The 18507-nt window shown below is 35.7% G+C and overlaps 2 protein-coding genes across 2 annotated transcripts; one reads left to right on the forward strand and one right to left on the reverse strand.

The window, feature by feature from the left end:
- Window positions 1–6565: 6565 nt before the first annotated feature.
- On the forward strand, window positions 6566–9979 carry LOC127949254 (claudin-4-like). Its single transcript, XM_052546306.1, has 3 exons — window positions 6566–6701; window positions 8423–8555; window positions 9106–9979. Exons 2-3 carry the CDS (start codon window positions 8424–8426, stop codon window positions 9607–9609), a joined length of 636 nt encoding a protein of 211 aa, XP_052402266.1. The 5' UTR covers window positions 6566–6701; window position 8423; the 3' UTR covers window positions 9610–9979.
- Window positions 9980–10033: 54 nt separating this feature from the next.
- On the reverse strand, window positions 10034–17850 carry LOC127949247 (coronin-1A-like). The gene is made up of 11 exons (XM_052546294.1): window positions 17682–17850; window positions 15889–16092; window positions 13837–13959; window positions 12794–12923; window positions 12397–12578; window positions 11828–11947; window positions 11644–11748; window positions 11386–11531; window positions 11221–11278; window positions 10491–10706; window positions 10034–10411 (listed from the first exon to the last, which is right to left on the reverse strand). Exons 2-11 carry the CDS (start codon window positions 16084–16086, stop codon window positions 10322–10324), a joined length of 1368 nt encoding a protein of 455 aa, XP_052402254.1. The 5' UTR covers window positions 16087–16092; window positions 17682–17850; the 3' UTR covers window positions 10034–10321.
- Between the last annotated feature and the right edge of the window lie 657 nt (window positions 17851–18507).

The raw sequence follows: 18507 nt of genomic DNA on the forward strand, positions 1-18507 counted from the left end.
AGTAACGTTAACGTTACGGATTCGCCGGAGAGGAGTAAATATCGAGTGAGAATCATGCCAAAACCTCACACACACACAAAATGTGTTTTACTCACACCCAACGATTTACAAACAAACTCAGTGTGGTTTGCAAATTCAAAACATCACTCACAAACTAATGCATTTTGTTCCGCAAATAAAAAACGTAGCTATCAAACAAATACAGTACGTTTTACATATACAAAGAAACGTACTTCTTCAATGACAAAAATATCCTCTGTGACTAAATTAAAAACAGTGTAAAGAAAATGGGACTAACCAATACCGCTATTTAAAAAGTTCCAGCAGTTCATTTAACAGAGTTACAGTCATTTCCTGATCACGGGCTGTCTGATCATGTCCACCATCATGATGTTTTTGCAATGCGAGTATTTGTTTAAGGATGATCCCATGTTTTTGTAGTGTTGTTGTCACAGTCTGATTAAAATGTGCTTGCTCCTCCCGGGCCCTCTGATGGTACTCTGTAATTCTTTTTTGGTTCTTGACAATGCTGTTCAGAAAATTCAAAATGTCCTTGTTTGCATCATTCTGCTGTTGGTTCTTATGTTCCTCTTGGTTTGAAGCGAGTGTGTCTGCATAGAGAAAGGCATGTGTCCAGACAACCTCCTTATTCAAAGATGGATATAGACGGGCCAGTAGCCACACTGTTGGTGTCTAGGTATTAACATATATCATATAGATAAAACAAACACAGATCCTGTCGAGGTGACAATAAACACCCTTTGTTCATTTTTTTTTTTTTTTTTTTAAGGAAGAACCCAACCACCTCCTGACTGGAAGTGAGCAACTGGTCAGGAAGGAACTCCATAAAACTCCCCACCATGATGCACGTAAGAGCTAAAACCATTATAAAGTCATAAATACATCAGTCAAGAGTCAAATCTAACATCTGTTATCTTTTGATTTACACACACCACCTTCATGTCAGTCACATTGTCAGATGGGTCATATAGCCATAAATCAACTCATAAATCTGACCAGGTACACATTTGACATATGACAAACTGTCAATCATCGCTGACAGAGGTCTATTATTCGAAACGTATAGGATAATACTACTCACGTATATGTCGGACTGTATTACTACAACTATTAGAATACAGGGTTCACAGATTTGTTTGCGAGGCAGGTCAGTGGAAGTGTTTTTTTTTTGTTGTTTTTTTTCAAGTACATGGTCTATAGAGACGTGTTGAAGAACCTGCATTTCTTTTAACTTGAGCGCTATGTTTTGGAATGATGTAGGCTATTATGCACAAGAATTATTCGCAAGAAGCTGCTAAAGACCTGAGAGGAGAGCACAGCATTTAAGATGTCGGGTAACGTGTTTACATTGAAATACAATGGAAAAGTACAGCAGTGCAATGAAAAATGTGTTCTGAGTGAATTAACCTATAAAAGCTACTTCGCAAATACAGATGGCAGAGTACTGAATCAAACAAAATCGCATAGCCACCAAATTAAAAAATCTGACATCCAGGAAATAAAAATTTGAGCAGTTTTATCACACATATAGATAAGTGATACCACCACAACCACCAGAAATACTTAATTGTGTCTGCTTTACAATGAAACACAAGCTCATTGCGACCGATTCTCTGACATAATACATTCATTGCGACCCATTTAACAGATACATAATTTTAAGCTAGAACAACTTGAACAGTGACAAAAAATAACAATACAGCAAAATAATAAACAAACTACATTTATCTAGCCCTCTATTAAACATGAAAAAAAACAAATCTTACACAAAAATTAACACTCCCAGTGTTTATATAATCCACACTCAGTGTTAAAGTAACACTGAAGCAGTGTCAAAGTTAATGAGATAATTAATTTAGTAACTGAGTGATGATTGAGCATTATTGCGTTAACAAACTGAATCACTGAAAGAAAGAGAAACAAAAACAGAAAAAAGACGAGCAGAAACACAAGAACTGCAACTGACTTCAGCCACAGCCTGAAATCAACACAAGATGAAATGTTATGCTGAGGAATTCATCAAGTGATAAAAGACATACAATCTCTCAAGATCTCAGTAGAGGATGAGTAAACAACTCCACAAACAGCATCACCAGCTTCATGCAAAACTCACAGGGTTGGCTTTAGATGTTGATTTTATCAGTTCAGTTACCACTATCAATATCAGTGTATGACCTCCCAATCTCAATTCGAACAGTTGAGTCTTTACTCATTTTCAAGAAACCTTTGAAGACTCATCTTTTTCGCCAGCACCTAGCCAACTAATACTAGCACTTTTCTTTCTTTTCTTGTCTTTCATATAAAAAATAAAAAAAACCCTGGCTATGCATTCTGATCTAGACTAACTGAAAGTTGTCATGGCACTTGTATACTGTTGTTGTTCTCATTTGTAAGTCGCTTTGGATAAAAGCACCTGCTAAATGATTATATGTAAATGTAGATGTTCAATAAAGATGTTTTCAGCATTAAATGGCTTGGTTAACTGATAGTTTAATTAGTAATTTTTTTTACTGATCTTATGCTATATATAATGCTTAAGATCTGACAGTTTTAAGATTAAACTGAAAGACTTTTGAAACGTATTCTGAACAAAGTTTTCAAACTTTTCTTTATCGAACAGACTAGAATCAGCATATGAATCTCAACAATGGTGACAATCAACATAAAGCTCCATGTGCAGTGCATTCTGGGAGCACCAATCAAAACTCATCCATGGCTCCCAGCATGCAGTGCTGCATGAATAATTTACACACCTGAACTGTCTTGGTATTTTATTCTTACTATTTGCTTTTGTTTTGCAAATTTTTGTAGTGACTTTTAGTAGTGTTTTTTTTTTTTCTGAGGTGTGAATTAACCTATTAATATTGATTGTCACCATTGTTGAGATTCATACACTGATTATTGATGTGTGTATTATAATTCACTCTTAAAATGTCTGGGGCTGATTTACTTTTAAAAAGACTTTCAGATTAATCATAAAACTGTTGGATCAAGCTTTGTATTTCATGTGGCCACTAACAATATTAATCATTAAGCTTACCAGTGATAATGCTCTGAATGAAGTTAGTCACGAAAGCTACTAAATGCTGATGATATTTTTTATTGAAACCTAATCATCAATACTAGACTGTCGTAACAAACATGTATAAACAAGCAAACAGTTATGGTAAGCCAAACAATTCTAATGTTTCAAGGTCAAGGGTGAAGAGCCCAACTAAAGCAAACACTGACCCCAGTAATGGTAACTTCAAACAAAACTAAAACGTCAGCATCTATCTTGTTAGTAATGCGTGAGGCTGGTGATGCTGTTTGTGGAGTTGTTGAATCATCCTTTGCTGAGATCTAGAGAGATTGAATGTCTTCTTTTATCTTGTGTTGATTTCAAATATGGCTGTGGCTGAAGTCAGTTGCAGTTCCTGTGTTTCTGTCTTTTTTTCTGTTGTTGTTTCTCTCTTTCAGTGATTCAGTTTGTTAACAGCAGATGTTCTTTAATAATGCTCAGTCATCACTCAATTACTAAATTAATTATCTCATTAACTTTGACACTGCTTCAGGGTAACTCTTTGAGTGTGGATTATATAAACACTGGGACTGTTATTTTAACACTAGGGGTTTTAGTAGTTGCACCGCTTGCGTGGGAAATTGTGTCATCAACAATTAAAATGCGACTTTGTGAAACAGACTGTCCTAAATTGTTGCTATAGAAGTGTCATATTAAAGCATTTGGCAACTATATTTTTTAAATAAACCATTATATTGCTCAATTAAAATCATTTTTTTCACACTCATCTTGGGTGAAGGGGCAGGACAGTTCGAGTGAGTGGGCGACAGTGTGCCTTAAGTTTTTGTAACCATACATTTTCTGCATATTTTGTTTAATTTCTTATTGTGAACCTGTTCAGTTCCTTACTTTTACATTGTTGATGTTTTAGAGGATTTTAGCGTGATTAGTGTTTGACTGATCGAGATCCCGTCTGGTCGGTTATTGTCGAGTTTAATGCGTTCTCTACCACTCTCAAAATATAAATATATTATTTCATGAATGTATTCTTAGGGGTCTGTTCTTTTTCATTATCAATATTTTAGGCAGGTTTAACCCAAATAAAGTGCCCAAATTGCTGTGATCCCAACTGGCAGCCGATTTTCACTTCCACTGGCCTCTCAGTCAAGACAGCCACGAGTAGATAATGTAGATAACCATTCTGATTCTCAGAAAGACAGCATCCAAAGGTTGAGTGTCCAAAGAAGCATCAATAAGCAACTGCCGTGATCACGTTCATTTGACTGCTTTAAATGTGAAAAAAAAAACTAAAATGTCAATCCCAAAAAAAAAACAGTCATAAAAACAATTACAATAAAATAGTGTATTTCCTTGCAGCAAGATTGTCAGGATAAGCGTTATAATCACAGATCTACAGCAGCTGCCTGAAACAGCCACCAGCCACTGGCAGGTCACATCCTGCCAGCCAGATGATGATTGAACCCACACTCTCCTTGCTGATGACATCAGCAGTATCAGCTGGTCTTAGGTTTTTCCCTGCTGGTTTAAGTGGGGTTTCCCTAACCAAATCCCACCCTCCCAACACAGCTGGTCAAATTTTATATTTACCAAGACTTTTAGATTTTATTATTATTATTTTTTTCAGCTGGGACAAAGCTTCACAAAAATGAGAACTTTAGATTTTATCAGTCAATCCATTGCCAGGCGTAACTAAAACTCTGTCATTAAGTTTGCTAATATTTATATTTTTTGTTTCAGTCAAGCAATATTCATCACTTATTTTTATTTTTTTAGATGTTTAGTTGTTCTTTGGTCAGATACAGCAAAAGACAATATTGTATTTTTGTTTTTTTTTTCACAAAAAGAAGCAATGACGAAATAAAATAAATAACCAGACAACTGAAATCATTGTCACCTGGTTTTTTCTTTAGTATATTATTCTTGTCCAGCATCCAGGGCAGGGCTGGGGTAAAAAACTGGCCTTGAACAAATTCAGCCCACCTGGCCCATGACTTTCCCCATGAATGATTTGCTGGGATATATATATAGGACCTAAAGTTGGAGTAAATAATTAAAACAGGTCAGGAACAAATAATGATATCTATTACTACATTAAAGTGCTACACACGTATGTTTGTCACACAGAAATGCACTTGAAAGTAAAGCACTGACTTTGAGCTAGAATGCAGAAAATATCCAATTCTGTCATTTCCTCACTCTTGTGACTCATTTTCTTCTTTGGAAAACAAAAGAAGATATTTTGTAGAATGTTACCAAATCATTCTGGTTACGCTTGATTTATATTGACAAAAAAATAATAAATAAATAAAAATAAAAAATAATACATTTCTCAAATTATCTTGTTTTATGTTCTACAGAAGAAATAAATTCATACAGGTTTGGAATGACATGATGATGAGTAAATTATGACAATTTTCATTTTGGGGTGAACTATCCATTTAAGAACTGAAACGTTTGTAAATATTTAACATCTAATTTAAATAAGACACTGATATTTATCTTTAATTAGGCTTTTATTGAATTAACATTTGATTAAAATTAATTTAGAACTAAACATTTACACAGAAAGAAGCTATTAAATCTATTCTGTTAAGTTATCCTATGCCCTAATGTAATTTATTATAGTTCTTACATAGAATGCAGAGTTTAACTGACTAGTGTTTGAAAGATGGAGGTCACAACAAGTAGAACCATGGTCCACGTTACCATGGTTATATGTTGTTGTTGTTGTTTTAAATATGTATAAAAAAACTATGGAATTAGTCATTAAAAATAAAAATAAACCTGTGGAAAACATGTTCTATAAAAGTAAAATATTCCCCAAGTAATAAACTTCAGATTTAGAATAAAAACATTCCTTCCAAAACACCATATTAAGCCTAAGATTTGTTTTATGTATAATTAATAAGAATTGAATGATTTCTGTATGATGGTCTTTAAATGCAAGACATTTCAAGTGTACCTGAAGTATATTTGCAATAGTTCCACTTTAGCACAACCAGAGGTTTTGCAATATAAATCCCACCCACTCTAACTTTTGATAGTATCTATTCGTCATGTACGGTTTCAACTGTTATTGGACAGAGCTTACGAGGAAAGCATATGAGGTTGTTTTTGAGATGTCATAATGATAACGACAGATGTTTGCGAGATTCGTATGATTCATATTATCTTGATTTCGACTTCCAAGAACGGATGTTTCCATTTAGTAATGCAACGGTTATGTGATCTGTGTGAAAATAAGATCAGTGTTCATATATGAATGCCATTCATTTTGAACAAATCAAAAAGATAAATAAATAAATAAACAAATTCAGAACTAGTTTATCACTTAAGTTAATTATTTATGAAAACCTTTGTTTTGTTTTGTTTTTTTTTGTTAATGAAGGAAAAATATCAAAGACAGACCCTCTCCGTAAACACTTTGAGGATGAAATAGAAAGAGGTAATAAAAGCAGGAGGGAGAAAAAGAACAAGTCCAGTCTGGCCTTTACTAGCCCGCCTCTGTCGTTTCGACCCCACCCAGTACATTCCTCTACAAAAGCATCCTGGTATAACACCATCTTCATAAGAGGGGACCGTTTGATAAGGTGGGAGACTAACTTAAAGCACAAGAGAAAAGACTACGACCAGAAACAAGAGCGAACTACAATAAAAGGTAAAGATTTTCTCTTTGCAAAAGATTGCGGATTAAAAAAAACAGCGGGGTTACATTTTTTTTAAAAAGGTTAAAAAAAAGTTTGTAAAATGTTAAATGATTTGTTTAAAAAAAAATCATATAAATCAAATTAAAAATATATTTCATGTGAAATAAAAAAGTAAATGAAGCCATAAATCTTTAATGAATCAATAATAAATCAAAATCAATTACAGATGTTCACATAGGCTTATTACGTGAGCTTACAGGGCGGTGCCTTTTTGTTTTGGGATGTCTAATAACTATTTAGAGGAAGACCTAGCTGATATCCATGACTATATGGATGATAACCTTATTATTTGTTAGGTGTATTACATTGTTAATATTTATCATGTTATCTTTTTTTGTAACATAACATATAAATCATGACATATTACAAAAAAAGTGTTGGGTTTCACTATGGACTTCTATCTTTTGGTTAATATTGTTTAACCTGGACATCATAGCACATATACAGGCATAAGAAGCAAAATTTGTGACTCATTCATGGTTTTAGCTCAGTTAAGAGCAGAATTATCATTGCGTAGATGGAGTCGGACAGCATGTTAATCGAGCTGCTGAATGATTCACCGTCAACTAAAAACAGCTACAATTACCGTTATTTATTTTGCTGGTGCCCACGCACCACCTGGTCACCTTCTCTAGCTCTCACCAATCATTGCGCTTTATTAGTGCGGTGTAGGAAGACAATTCAGTGAACGGGGACTTCAGTGCAGTCCATACATTATAACAGTAGTTTTATGAATCAGCCAAGAGCAAACCCTGAGGATATATGAGAGAAGTTCAGTGAGCTCGACATGAATAAAAAGCCTGACATTCGGAGGCCAGTGTGTATATTTATATAAAAATTATTTATATATATATATTTATATGGCTGTTCACTGAAATGGTGTTCAGTGTTTTTTTCCTACATCTGAAATTAAATAATAGTTTGTTTGCTTATTTTTTAACACCGATCCAGCATATATGGCTATATTCATAGCGAGAACCAGTTAATCCGTACACAAATCTTGTCTTTACACACAATCTGGGGACAATTTGAGTGTTTAATTAACCTAATCTGCAGTGTGAGGAAATCAGAGCACGCAGACACAGGGAGAACATGCAAACTCTAGAAGTGTGTCCTTGCTGGGGCTTGAACTGGGCACCTTCTTGCTGTGAGACAACAGTGCAAACCACTGTGAGATCATGAAATGAAAGAATAAAAGTAGGATAGATTTAATAGAATAGAATAAGCAATAGAATAACAAGCAGCACCTGAGACCCCTCTCAGGGTGTGGCAGTTACGTAACAAATGTAGCAAAAACAGATTTTCTGACCTGTTGAGACTTGAGGCTTGCTTTATGATATGGGTTATCTTAGAGATGTTTTTTTTTTTTTTCCTGCTAGCTCTGAAATCCAAATTCCTGCATGGGCCTGTCTGAAGGGAGGAGGAACAGAGTTTATGTGGAAACAAATAAGCACTAGACTAGAACATGTTTTACAAAATATACCACTTTTATGACTCAGACAGGAAGGGTTATAAACCACTTCACTGCTTTTGCCATTTTTGTTTATTTTTCTTTTAGTTTTAACCTCATTTCCAAACTGAGAGCAGAGCATCAATATTTTTTTTTTTTCATGCAAATAATGTATATTATTAGGCTATTATTATTATTTAATCTCCCTTATTCCTCTTTCAGAATGGGTTCGTCTGGTGTACAGATCGTGTGTATGGCACTGGGAATTTTCGGCCTCATTGCAGCAATCGTGACCATTACTGTTCCAAAATGGAAGGTTTCTGCTTTCATTGGTGAAAACATTATCACTGCACAGGTAAACAATTGCTAGGCCTATTACTTTTTATTTACTGCTTTACATTTACATAAGTGTTTTTATTGTTAATTGTTAAAAAATGTTTTCAATGAATGAAATAAAGCTGAAATGTAAATATTAAATGACAAACTTTAAAAACTTTGCCTTGGCATACAATTTAAATCAAAATAAGTTAATGCTAATATCGCCTATTTAAACCTATTAACGTTCAAAAACAACTATAGGCCTTAAAAAAACCCCACCGAAATTACTAAAACAAAGTAAAAGTATAATGAGAACTCGAAATATTAAAAAGAAAAAGCTGCTTAGACAGACAGACCGACAGATAGGTGTTTTTATATCTATAGCCATCAAGAGGTGTAGTAACCTATTTAATCATTCGAATGTTCGATTACGTAATGAGTCAGGCATAGTCTACTTTACAGAAAGAAGGAGACTGTAACACGATTACAACATTTTGCTATGGACTAAATAAATCATTTTAAGGATAATGAATGATTGAATTATATGGTCGGGAAGGTTCATCTGATATTTTTCCTTTGCCACACAGGTTCAAGCAGAGGGCTTGTGGATGCAATGCGTGGAGCAGAGTACAGGACAGCAGCAGTGTAAATCCTACGACTCACTGCTCATCCTGAGCTCTGACATTCAGGCGTCCCGTGCCATGACTATCATCTGCTGTATGCTCACGGTCCTGTCCCTACTCCTTCTGTGCGCCGGCGCCGACTTCACCACCTGCATCGAAAACGAAGAAGTCAAACCCAAAGTGAGTCTGGTGTCCGCTATTGGGATGATCCTCGCCGGCTTGTTGCTGATCATCCCCGTCAGTTGGGCCGCTAATAATGTCGTGCGCGATTTCAACAATCCACTGGTGCCGCAGTCTAATAAGAGAGAGCTGGGTCCCTGTATCTTTGTGGGCTGGGGAGGAGGAGTCCTGCTCCTGCTGGCCGGAGGCTTGCTGTGCTGTTTCAGCAGACCCCGCTCCGGAGGATCCGGAGGAACCGCCAAATACTACAGCAACAGCGCCTCTGCACCAAGCAAGAATTACGTGTAGATAAAATGGCTTAAACGAAGGAGTAGTCGCAGGAATTGAAGTGGCAGTATGTTAATATATCATGTCTATGTTAGCAAGTAGTCTTTATAGTGGGTATGTCGTTAAGCTTTTTATTAGTTTTACATAGTTAAAGGTGTACTGCTGCAATTTCTTAATTAAGCTGTTAATAAACAATGCACTTGTTTATTCAAATTCAGGGATGGGCTTAGCTTGTGTCCAAAATACTTTCAGTTCTTTTGTATTTTTTCAAGAACTTTTTAGGATACAGGAATCTACACTAATCTGTAAAATTGTGATATGGTGTTTGTGTGTGTATTAGGTCATACTCATTTCAATTGCCTTTTATTTTCAATAAAACTAACTGATTTAAGACGTGTGTGTGTGTGTGTGTTTGTGGAATGAACATGAGTTTTTGACACATAAATAAATCTTTGTTAAAATAACACTGCCATTTATTTCAAATCCTATAAAACATATATTAAAATGGGCTTTAAAATAAATCTGGTCACATTAAAAAATTCTTTTTAAGAAAGTGAAATCCCTGAAGATCAAAATTTGGTCTGAAATGGACTGCAGAATGGTATCCAATGAAAACTTTTCACATAATTCTACAAAATGTTCTTTCCGATATGCACCTTCTTCGATTTCATTATTTGCATATCTTCTACATGTCCATTTGTGTTTTTCTTTTAAACCTGGGGTCTCGCTTCAGCTACTTGCTCTCCAGTTCGCTCACTCGCTTGGTCAGCTGCTCAACCATCTCTCTCAGCTCCTTTACCTCATTCTGCAAGCCCTGCACGTCCTGTATATGAAACAGAATGAACAATTACACACTTAAAATAAAAGGCATTAAAGGCAGAGGATTGCCTGTGTTCTCTTACCCCAGTGTCAGACTGTCGGTTGCTTGAGGAAGATGCTGTGGTGGACATCAAGCTCTTGATGACTTTGAACTCTTTATTTTTGGTGGTAGCCACGAAACCATCTTTCAGGGAGATCAGGATGGGTTCCCCATCTTTACCAGCAAACCATTCATCTGCCTCTACTGACGGCTCTGGACCAATTGTATCGGGGTAAAGGTCTTCTTGAAACAAGTCAGACTAAAGCAAAGAAAAAATAATGCCACATTAAGACAGTGGAACAAATAAGCAGTTATATCTCTATTATCTTAAAAGTCTGAGTAATTCTCATTTCTGAACAGTAAACTTTGAAGTGTCCGATTTGTGAACATATGTTGATCTAGTAGAAAAAAAAATGAGCAGCAACCTTTTAATTTTGGGTATGTCATTTATGTCTCCATGCTGAAAATGGAAAATGTAATTTATTCATGTGATGGTAAAGCTGAAATTACTCTAGTCTTCAGTGTCACATGATCCTTCAGAAGTCATTCTAATATGACGATTTGCTGCTCAAAACATTTCTTAGTATTATCAATCTTGAAAACAGTTTTGCAGCTAAACATGTTTGTGGAAAATGTGATACTTGACGAATAGAAGTTGAAGCTAACAGTATTTATTTGAAATAGAAATCTGTTAGTTTGTTTCAGACAAAAAACTCTTACAGACCCAAAATCTTTGACAACAATTGAGCTGATTTTGACTTGGAAGAACTTACCTTTCGAGGCACAGTCATTACAATAGGTTCACACTTTCTCTCGTGGAGTTTATAGAACCTAAAATAAATATGCAATAATCCATAATTTAAAATGCTGACCTTTTGTATGTTTGTGAGAGAAAGCAAGTACACTATAAGCCAGGATGAAAGGTTGTATCTGTTTACCTTGCAATCTCACACTTGTTGACTTCCAGGCCTCTCTTAGGCATGTAGCCCATGCCCTTCTGACTCTCTTTACTGCTGTACATGGAGAGATAGTGAACGTATGGGGCCTCGTCCGTCACCTCAAAGTATCTGATGCTGCTGTCACCCTGTCAAACCATATACACTGGTTAAAAGATCCTACTTCATAAACAAACATCTCTTCATGATCATACAATCTGAACTTGGTTCAAAACTTGAATGCCTTTCTTATGTTCTTACCTTGCCACAAAGGTAGACCACACCAGTGTCAGGGTCAAAGAAAGGTAACAGCACCCCACTGCTGGTGTCCAGCTCCTGCAGGTTCAAGGGCTCACTGAAGTTGTTCTGCAACCACAAACACACTTTTATGAGTCACTTGTTTGTAAAACTGAAAAGAGAGCCTCGAAGCACACAATGTACTCACAGGATCCCACAGCGCCACCTGACGCTCACTCATGCGGCTGAAACCGGTGGTCAGGATCTTCCCATCAGACACAAACACAGCTCTGACTGGCCTGGAGCCCTCATGAGGCTTGTCCTTCTCCTGAACACACATATACACAGAAAGAGGTCACATGAGCAATGACCAATCACGTGACAGTAAATGAGCTGGCAGAAAGGAACATACAAGAAAGAGAAAAGAACACTATAAAAATGTTCACAACTTCAAATAAATGTTCACTGAACTTAAAATGTACAAATTAAGGGAAAAAAATGTGGTAGCATTTACTGTTTTTAGTGAATTTTTAACCAGCAAAATTCAGCCGTTTAAAAAGGAATCGGCATATTTGGGAATTTTGCTCAGATCTTTTAAGTACAGCAACACGTGCATCCTGACATTGCAAGACAAGAACTTTCTGGATGGGACAACAAAATCAATGTGGCGAACAGTAAACAATACAGTCATGTTGATTATTTATGCCCCATGCATTCGTTTTTTCAGCATTATTCACATTATTTTGTAATTTTATTACAGGGAATTCATGCACGCACACAGATGAGGGTGCCCTTGCGGGGGTCTATCACTCGTAATTTCTTGTCCTTGCAGGAAGTGAGGATCTGAGAGCCGTTTCTGTTCCAGCAGGCACTGTAGATCAGATCAGTGTGCATTGAGTCAATGCGCACCACTGCCTCTCCATGAACTACGTTCCACAAGATCACCACATTATCACATCCTGCATAAATAAAACGAGAGACAGAGAGAGGGACGACAAGGTAAATAAAAGACATAGGGAGACAGAGTGGTAGAAAATGTATATGTGTATAAAGAAGTGTGTGTGAAAAATCAGCAGAGGGTGCCATCATTCCATTTCAACTTCCTCTATTTTTTTGAACAAATGGATACACTTATAGGTGTTGGCTATTGAGTGGGTGGCTGATGCTGGTTTACCTGCACTCATTAGCACATTGTGGGCAGTGGGGTGCCAGCTGAGGATGCCCACACGTTTAGAGTGACCTTCCAGCTTCACAACTGGGTCCTTCAGTGGTGATATGAGACCCCCATCTGGAATCTCCCAGATCTATTACATAACAACATTGACCTTATGTTATTATAAGTAGTATGAGCTAAACTTGTCATAGTGTTATATTTTTCACACCAGTATGGTCAATGTGTTCAAACAATAATATTAATGATGGCTGTATCATACACAGCAAAAATTACCCCTTAGCACCACCTGCCATCCAACACTAGGTGGTGCTAAGGGGTAATTTTTGCTGTGCAACTGGGGTTCTCAAGGGATTCGGAGGGGTTCTCAAACTTCTTTGTCAGTTAAACACATTAGAAGTAAAATATTCACTGAAAGTACCCCCTGAATTTAAGTTAATATATCAATAAATTAAAAACACATTTGCATTCTCACGGTTATCTGATGTCGGCTAATGTTCACATGGCAAGCAAGTAAACATAAAACATTAATCTATTTTTGAGTGTTTCATTTCCATTGTTTTCATTTTAAAACTCTTTATATCGAGAGCTGCATGACTTACAACTAAAAATTATATAGCAAATGTTTTGGCATATATTGTGATTTGAACAGCAATATGACATTTCTGGAAATAAAAACTATTTATTAATTATTAACTACTAAAACAAATTATTTTGTGATTTCAGTTTAATTTCAATTAAGTATGCAGCCGATTTCCTGATCTTTTACATTAGATTTATTAGTTTTTTTTCAATATTTTTGTTATATATATATATATTAAAATAAAGGAAGTTCAATTATACATGTTTCTAATGTATGAAAAATAGGCTATTCTATTTATTATAGGATATAGGAACTGTATTAGATAAGTACATTTCATTAACAATTTTCCCTCTTTAAACTGGCAAACAAATTCATACAGCATCATACTAGCAAACCTAGTATGATCTGTTTTGTACACAATTTTATAATAAAAGTAATTAATTTATTATTGATTAACACTCACCATGACACTACAGTCTTCAGAGCCACTGGCAATGATGTTGTCATTATGTGGGCAAAATTCAATGTCCAATACAGGCCCAGTGTGACCACAGACAGTGGGCATGGACATGTCAATGCGACCCGTCTAAAACACAAATCAAAGGGAAGAATGGGTCATTAAGGAAAACTGAAAGGGTGGAAAACACAAACATACCCAAATAAACCCATTCACAACACATTCAAAAAGACTAAACATAGAATGTCAACTCAAAATCTCTGAGAGACAGAGAGCAGAAAGAGCAGGAGAGATCTCAGGCAGATGAGGGGGGTCTGTGTCAGCTAAACTAGCCTAATAACTACTAACCCGTTTAGAGAGGACTGCACTGTGCAGGAGTTCCCATCATGCACACAGAGAGCACATTCACTCTGCCGAAATCGCATTGTGTGCAAGTCCATGCACAGAATTCTTCTATAAACTGTTATTATTATTATTACTATAACTATAAATTTAAGGGCAGCGATAAGTTAAGAAATATTAGTGAATTATGACTTGACTAAAGCATTGTTGTTGTTCAATAAAACCACTGTTAATGGAAAATAAAGCTTAATATGAAAAAACTCTAATTAGAAATGTTGCCTTGGTAACTAACTGAAAGAAAATAAGTTGAAGTACTGAAATTACTAAAAGTGAAATAAAGTTATTTTTTTTTTATTTTGAGATACATTTTAAATAAAATGAATTCATAAATTAAAACTAATTATAATAATAAAAACTAATAGAAATAAAAAAACAAATGATTAAAACTTGATTAAAATTTAATTATAAAGAATTAAAATCTAAATTCAAAATATGAATAAATATTAATGTATATAAATAATATTAGTCTAAAGATAATTTAACCATTGTAAGATCAAGTGACTGGTGGCTTAAGTTCTTAAAAATTTCAAATAGATATTTAAATCTTTTCCAGAAGAGTCGTCCTTCTTTTACAATGGGGTCCAAATGTCTGAGACTACTAGTTTAATATTAATGTCTAATTTAATACAAATGACAAATTATATTATCAGCATGTCAACTTGAGTTAAAATTTTACTTGAAAAAATGAATGTCAGTATTTCTATCATGTTGTGTAACCTCTTTATGTCATGCGTGAACTCCACAAGTTTGTGCAAAACCAGATGATCATATTATCAGTGTCAAAACTGAGCTTTCACAACCTCCTCAAGCCACCCGAACAAAATAAAAGGCCTTGACTCAAATTCTCCTGTTCATTGGGAAACAATGGCTGGCATTGAGCAATGCACAGAGTGTAAGATGCACAGCAGATTGAAAATGACAGAACTCCCTTTCATCCTCTAGTATAAGGAGTGCAGAGAGAGCAACATATAGAAACAGGACCAGAGAAGATGGACAGAGAAGATGAAAAACAAAACAAAAAACAAATGAAATAAACAAACTACACAACCCAGAAAAAAAGAGGAAGAGAAAGAAGAAAATGTTTCCACCATCTTTCTGTTAGAGATGCAAACAGCCTCTGCTAATTTTCGAAAGGCATTTTGAAAACATAGCACTTTTCAGCCATAAAGCATTATGAAGTAAAAAGTACATATTCAAATTTTAAACCAAGCCCAGGAAGCACACTAAGAAAACAGGCACACCAAGTCTAAGTGGCAGCTGTCCTTTTCTCATAGTTTTTGTCACTCACTCAATCTGCAAGCTGTCACCACATCCTGTGCAGAGTTGACAGCAGCACACTCCAAATATGGCAAAAACGAGATGCAAGAGAGCATAAAGAGAAGGGATGCTAGGTCTGGTGACACATACATACGAAACCCAACCTTGAACTTCCTTATTTAGACAAACACAGCATGACATGTCTACGGTTCAAAATTCAAAGGCCTCGGAAAATCATTTGAAGCAGGTAACAAGTTACAGTTGGACCTAAAACTATCAGTCTGGACTAAATCAGTCCAACTATAAATACAATACATCACTTGTTTTATAAAGACTTTATTTGAATTCATTAAATAATTAATTTGGGCTTAATGAGTCTGAAATGCTATCTGGATGCACCTTGTTCAGGGGCAGGACAATGAAAGCTCCTCCACCGCTGGCATCCACGATCATGGCCACAAACTTAGGGTTGACCGAGCAGAAGTTGCTGTCCCAGGTCATCTGGGAGATCCTGATGTCATCATAGCACTGGTCAGCCTTCACCGCCTGGCCAAAGACGTGGCGGAACTTACTTGCCCTGACCACCTTCCTAGACATGATGACCTGAGGAAAGACAGAGGCATGGAGAGAGAAAAAGCATGCACATGAGAAACAAGTGGAAAAATCATTACATTTAATCACTAAGTTTTGTGTATCTTAAAATATATGCATCTTCATATAAGCTACATGATTATATATTGATTGAATGTAAGCTTCCTTACAAATAGTAACAGATATGAAATCAAAAGAGTGAAAACTAAAGAGAATGCATCTGTTCAACGTTTTTATTTTTATTTTTAACTTTCTATGTTTAAAACTGCATTTAGGCAATAAGCTCTAAGAAAGAGGAAGGAAACTAGCATGAAGTGACAGAAAAGGAAATGCTTGGGCTACTTCTTCAAAAGTCTGATGCCACTTTGCCTGCAGGTTTTAGTAATAAAGCATTTTGCTTTATGCCCCCTTCTCATCTGTTTCACACCCTTGTTGCCCAGTTTTTCCGTTCTCATTGCCATATCAAATGCAGTCTTGTGCATATGCTTAATTAGTTGATTAACAATCATCACTCTTATTTGCAGTGCATCACTGATGTCCTGTATGCTCACAGCACTCAGTAAAATAAAGTGAAAAATGAAAGGTGCATTAGAGCGTTAAAAAGACACAGAGAGCATGAACAGCACAGCAACTGCTGCAGCCCAGGAGATTTGCAGAACTGCAGTTACACCACATCCTTCCACACAAACACATAAAACACAGTTATTTCTACCTGCTTCGAAGATACTGCTAAATGTTTTCCTCATGATAAAAAAAAAAAAAAAGAAAAAAAAAGAAAACATATTTTGTTTAAATCCTGTTAATTTATTATAAAATGGATGGTAAAGGCGTGATTTACTACAGGTTGCATTTGTGTTGTTCTAAACCTGTGACTTTTCTTCTTTGGAACAAAGATGGAGATGTTGAACAGCAAAATGTGAGAAACTGAACTGCAGTCAGTCACCATTAGTTTTCATTCATGTATTTTTCCATCCAGTAAAGTGAATGTGAGAGATTTATTCAGCCAAACATCTTTTGTGTTCACCGGAAGAAAGTAAGTCATGCAGGTTTGGATTGACATGAAGGCGAGTAAGTATATGACAGAATTCTAAGTTTAATGATTATTAGCCTACTACTATTATAGTGGCTTAAAATACTTGTTTACAGTTCTTTATCATTTCTTCTAAGCTTAAGATATGAGAGCAAACTCTTATATAGGCTGCATTATTTCTATTCAATACAATGCAGGACTCATCTTTATCAAGGAAATACAGTTTAGTTCTCTTACTAAACTTCCTCAAATTTTAACGTGCCTTGAAACAGTTCCGAAAGGCAGCTCGACAAATTTAACAATGACAAAATAATAATATAGAAAACAGTAGTAAACTGAGTAAAAACGTAATTTATTATGAACGAGCGGAAGTTTAGGGCTGTTTCAGAACCTGTTGATCTGAACAGTATTTTAGGCAGTGTGGAAGCGTTCGTTGAGGCGCGCCCAGTGTGCAGTCTAGTTAGTCAGCTTACTAGGTCTTGAGACGCAGATAAAAATGCAAAGTTATTGACGTTTTCAATAACACCGGACAGGAGCACAACACACAATATGATGGGACGGGGGACTGTACCTGAGAACTGTGGCTTGGGAGGGACTCTGGCTCCTGAGGCGAGAGGATGAGACGCTGGACGCTGACAGATGGAGAGGAGTGTGTGAACGCCAGCAGCTGCGGCCAGAGCTCACTCTAAATCAAGGAGGAAGTGAGAGTTTGAGATGGAGATGAGAAAGGGAGGTGTCCTTGCTTTATGTTTCCTTTTAAAGTGATTTACGTGGCATGAAGCTGCACCTCGCTTTATCTCACACTTCATCGTGGTCATAGCAACACAAACGTGACGTGCGCTAGCATAAAGTTTGCGGTTTGGCCGACGTGTTTATCTGGACTTCATACGCTGTGTTTTAACAATAGTCAACACTAAAACAGTGGAATTCAGTATTAAAGTAAATGCCTGTTACCTGTTACCACATTTTCCGCTAAAATGTTGTTAATAATGCAATTATTGTTGCAATTTGGTAATGATATTAGCCAGAATTTTTGTCATCTCAAATATATATTGTGAAAGCTACTTATACTGTTTAAAAGAGGTTAATTTATTGTTTTGTCATATTTTTATAATATGTAGTTTGGTGGTAACTAGTTTACCGATATTTGGGTTTGATGATTTTATTTATTAAGCCTAAATAAGTCATAAAATAAACTATTATATATTCTTCTTTTTTTCCTCACTTTTACTGTCAGTTGAACTCCAATCATATAAATAAATTTTATATATGTGTATATTTATATCTATTAACTCTATAGTTATAAGTGTTAGGGTCAATTTCTCAAAAGTGACAGATTTAATAAGCAGAGTTATATATATATATATATATATATATATATATATATATATATATAT

The sequence above is a fragment of the Carassius gibelio genome, chromosome A3, assembly GCF_023724105.1.
Source record: "Carassius gibelio isolate Cgi1373 ecotype wild population from Czech Republic chromosome A3, carGib1.2-hapl.c, whole genome shotgun sequence".
Classification (NCBI taxonomy): Eukaryota; Metazoa; Chordata; class Actinopteri; order Cypriniformes; family Cyprinidae; genus Carassius; species Carassius gibelio.

Coding starts and splice junctions, on each gene's coding strand:
- LOC127949247 (XM_052546294.1), bottom strand. CDS start 16,086: ATGTCTAGGAAGGTGGTCAGGGCAAGTAAGTTCCGCCACGTCTTTGGC. Junction 12,924..13,836: donor CTGAAGACTGTAGTGTCATG/GTGAGTGTTAAT, acceptor GTTATGTAATAG/ATCTGGGAGATTCCAGATGG. Junction 10,412..10,490: donor ACCGACAGTCTGACACTGGG/GTAAGAGAACAC, acceptor TTTCATATACAG/GACGTGCAGGGCTTGCAGAA.
- LOC127949254 (XM_052546306.1), top strand. CDS start 8,424: ATGGGTTCGTCTGGTGTACAGATCGTGTGTATGGCACTGGGAATTTTC. Junction 8,556..9,105: donor AAAACATTATCACTGCACAG/GTAAACAATTGC, acceptor TTTGCCACACAG/GTTCAAGCAGAGGGCTTGTG.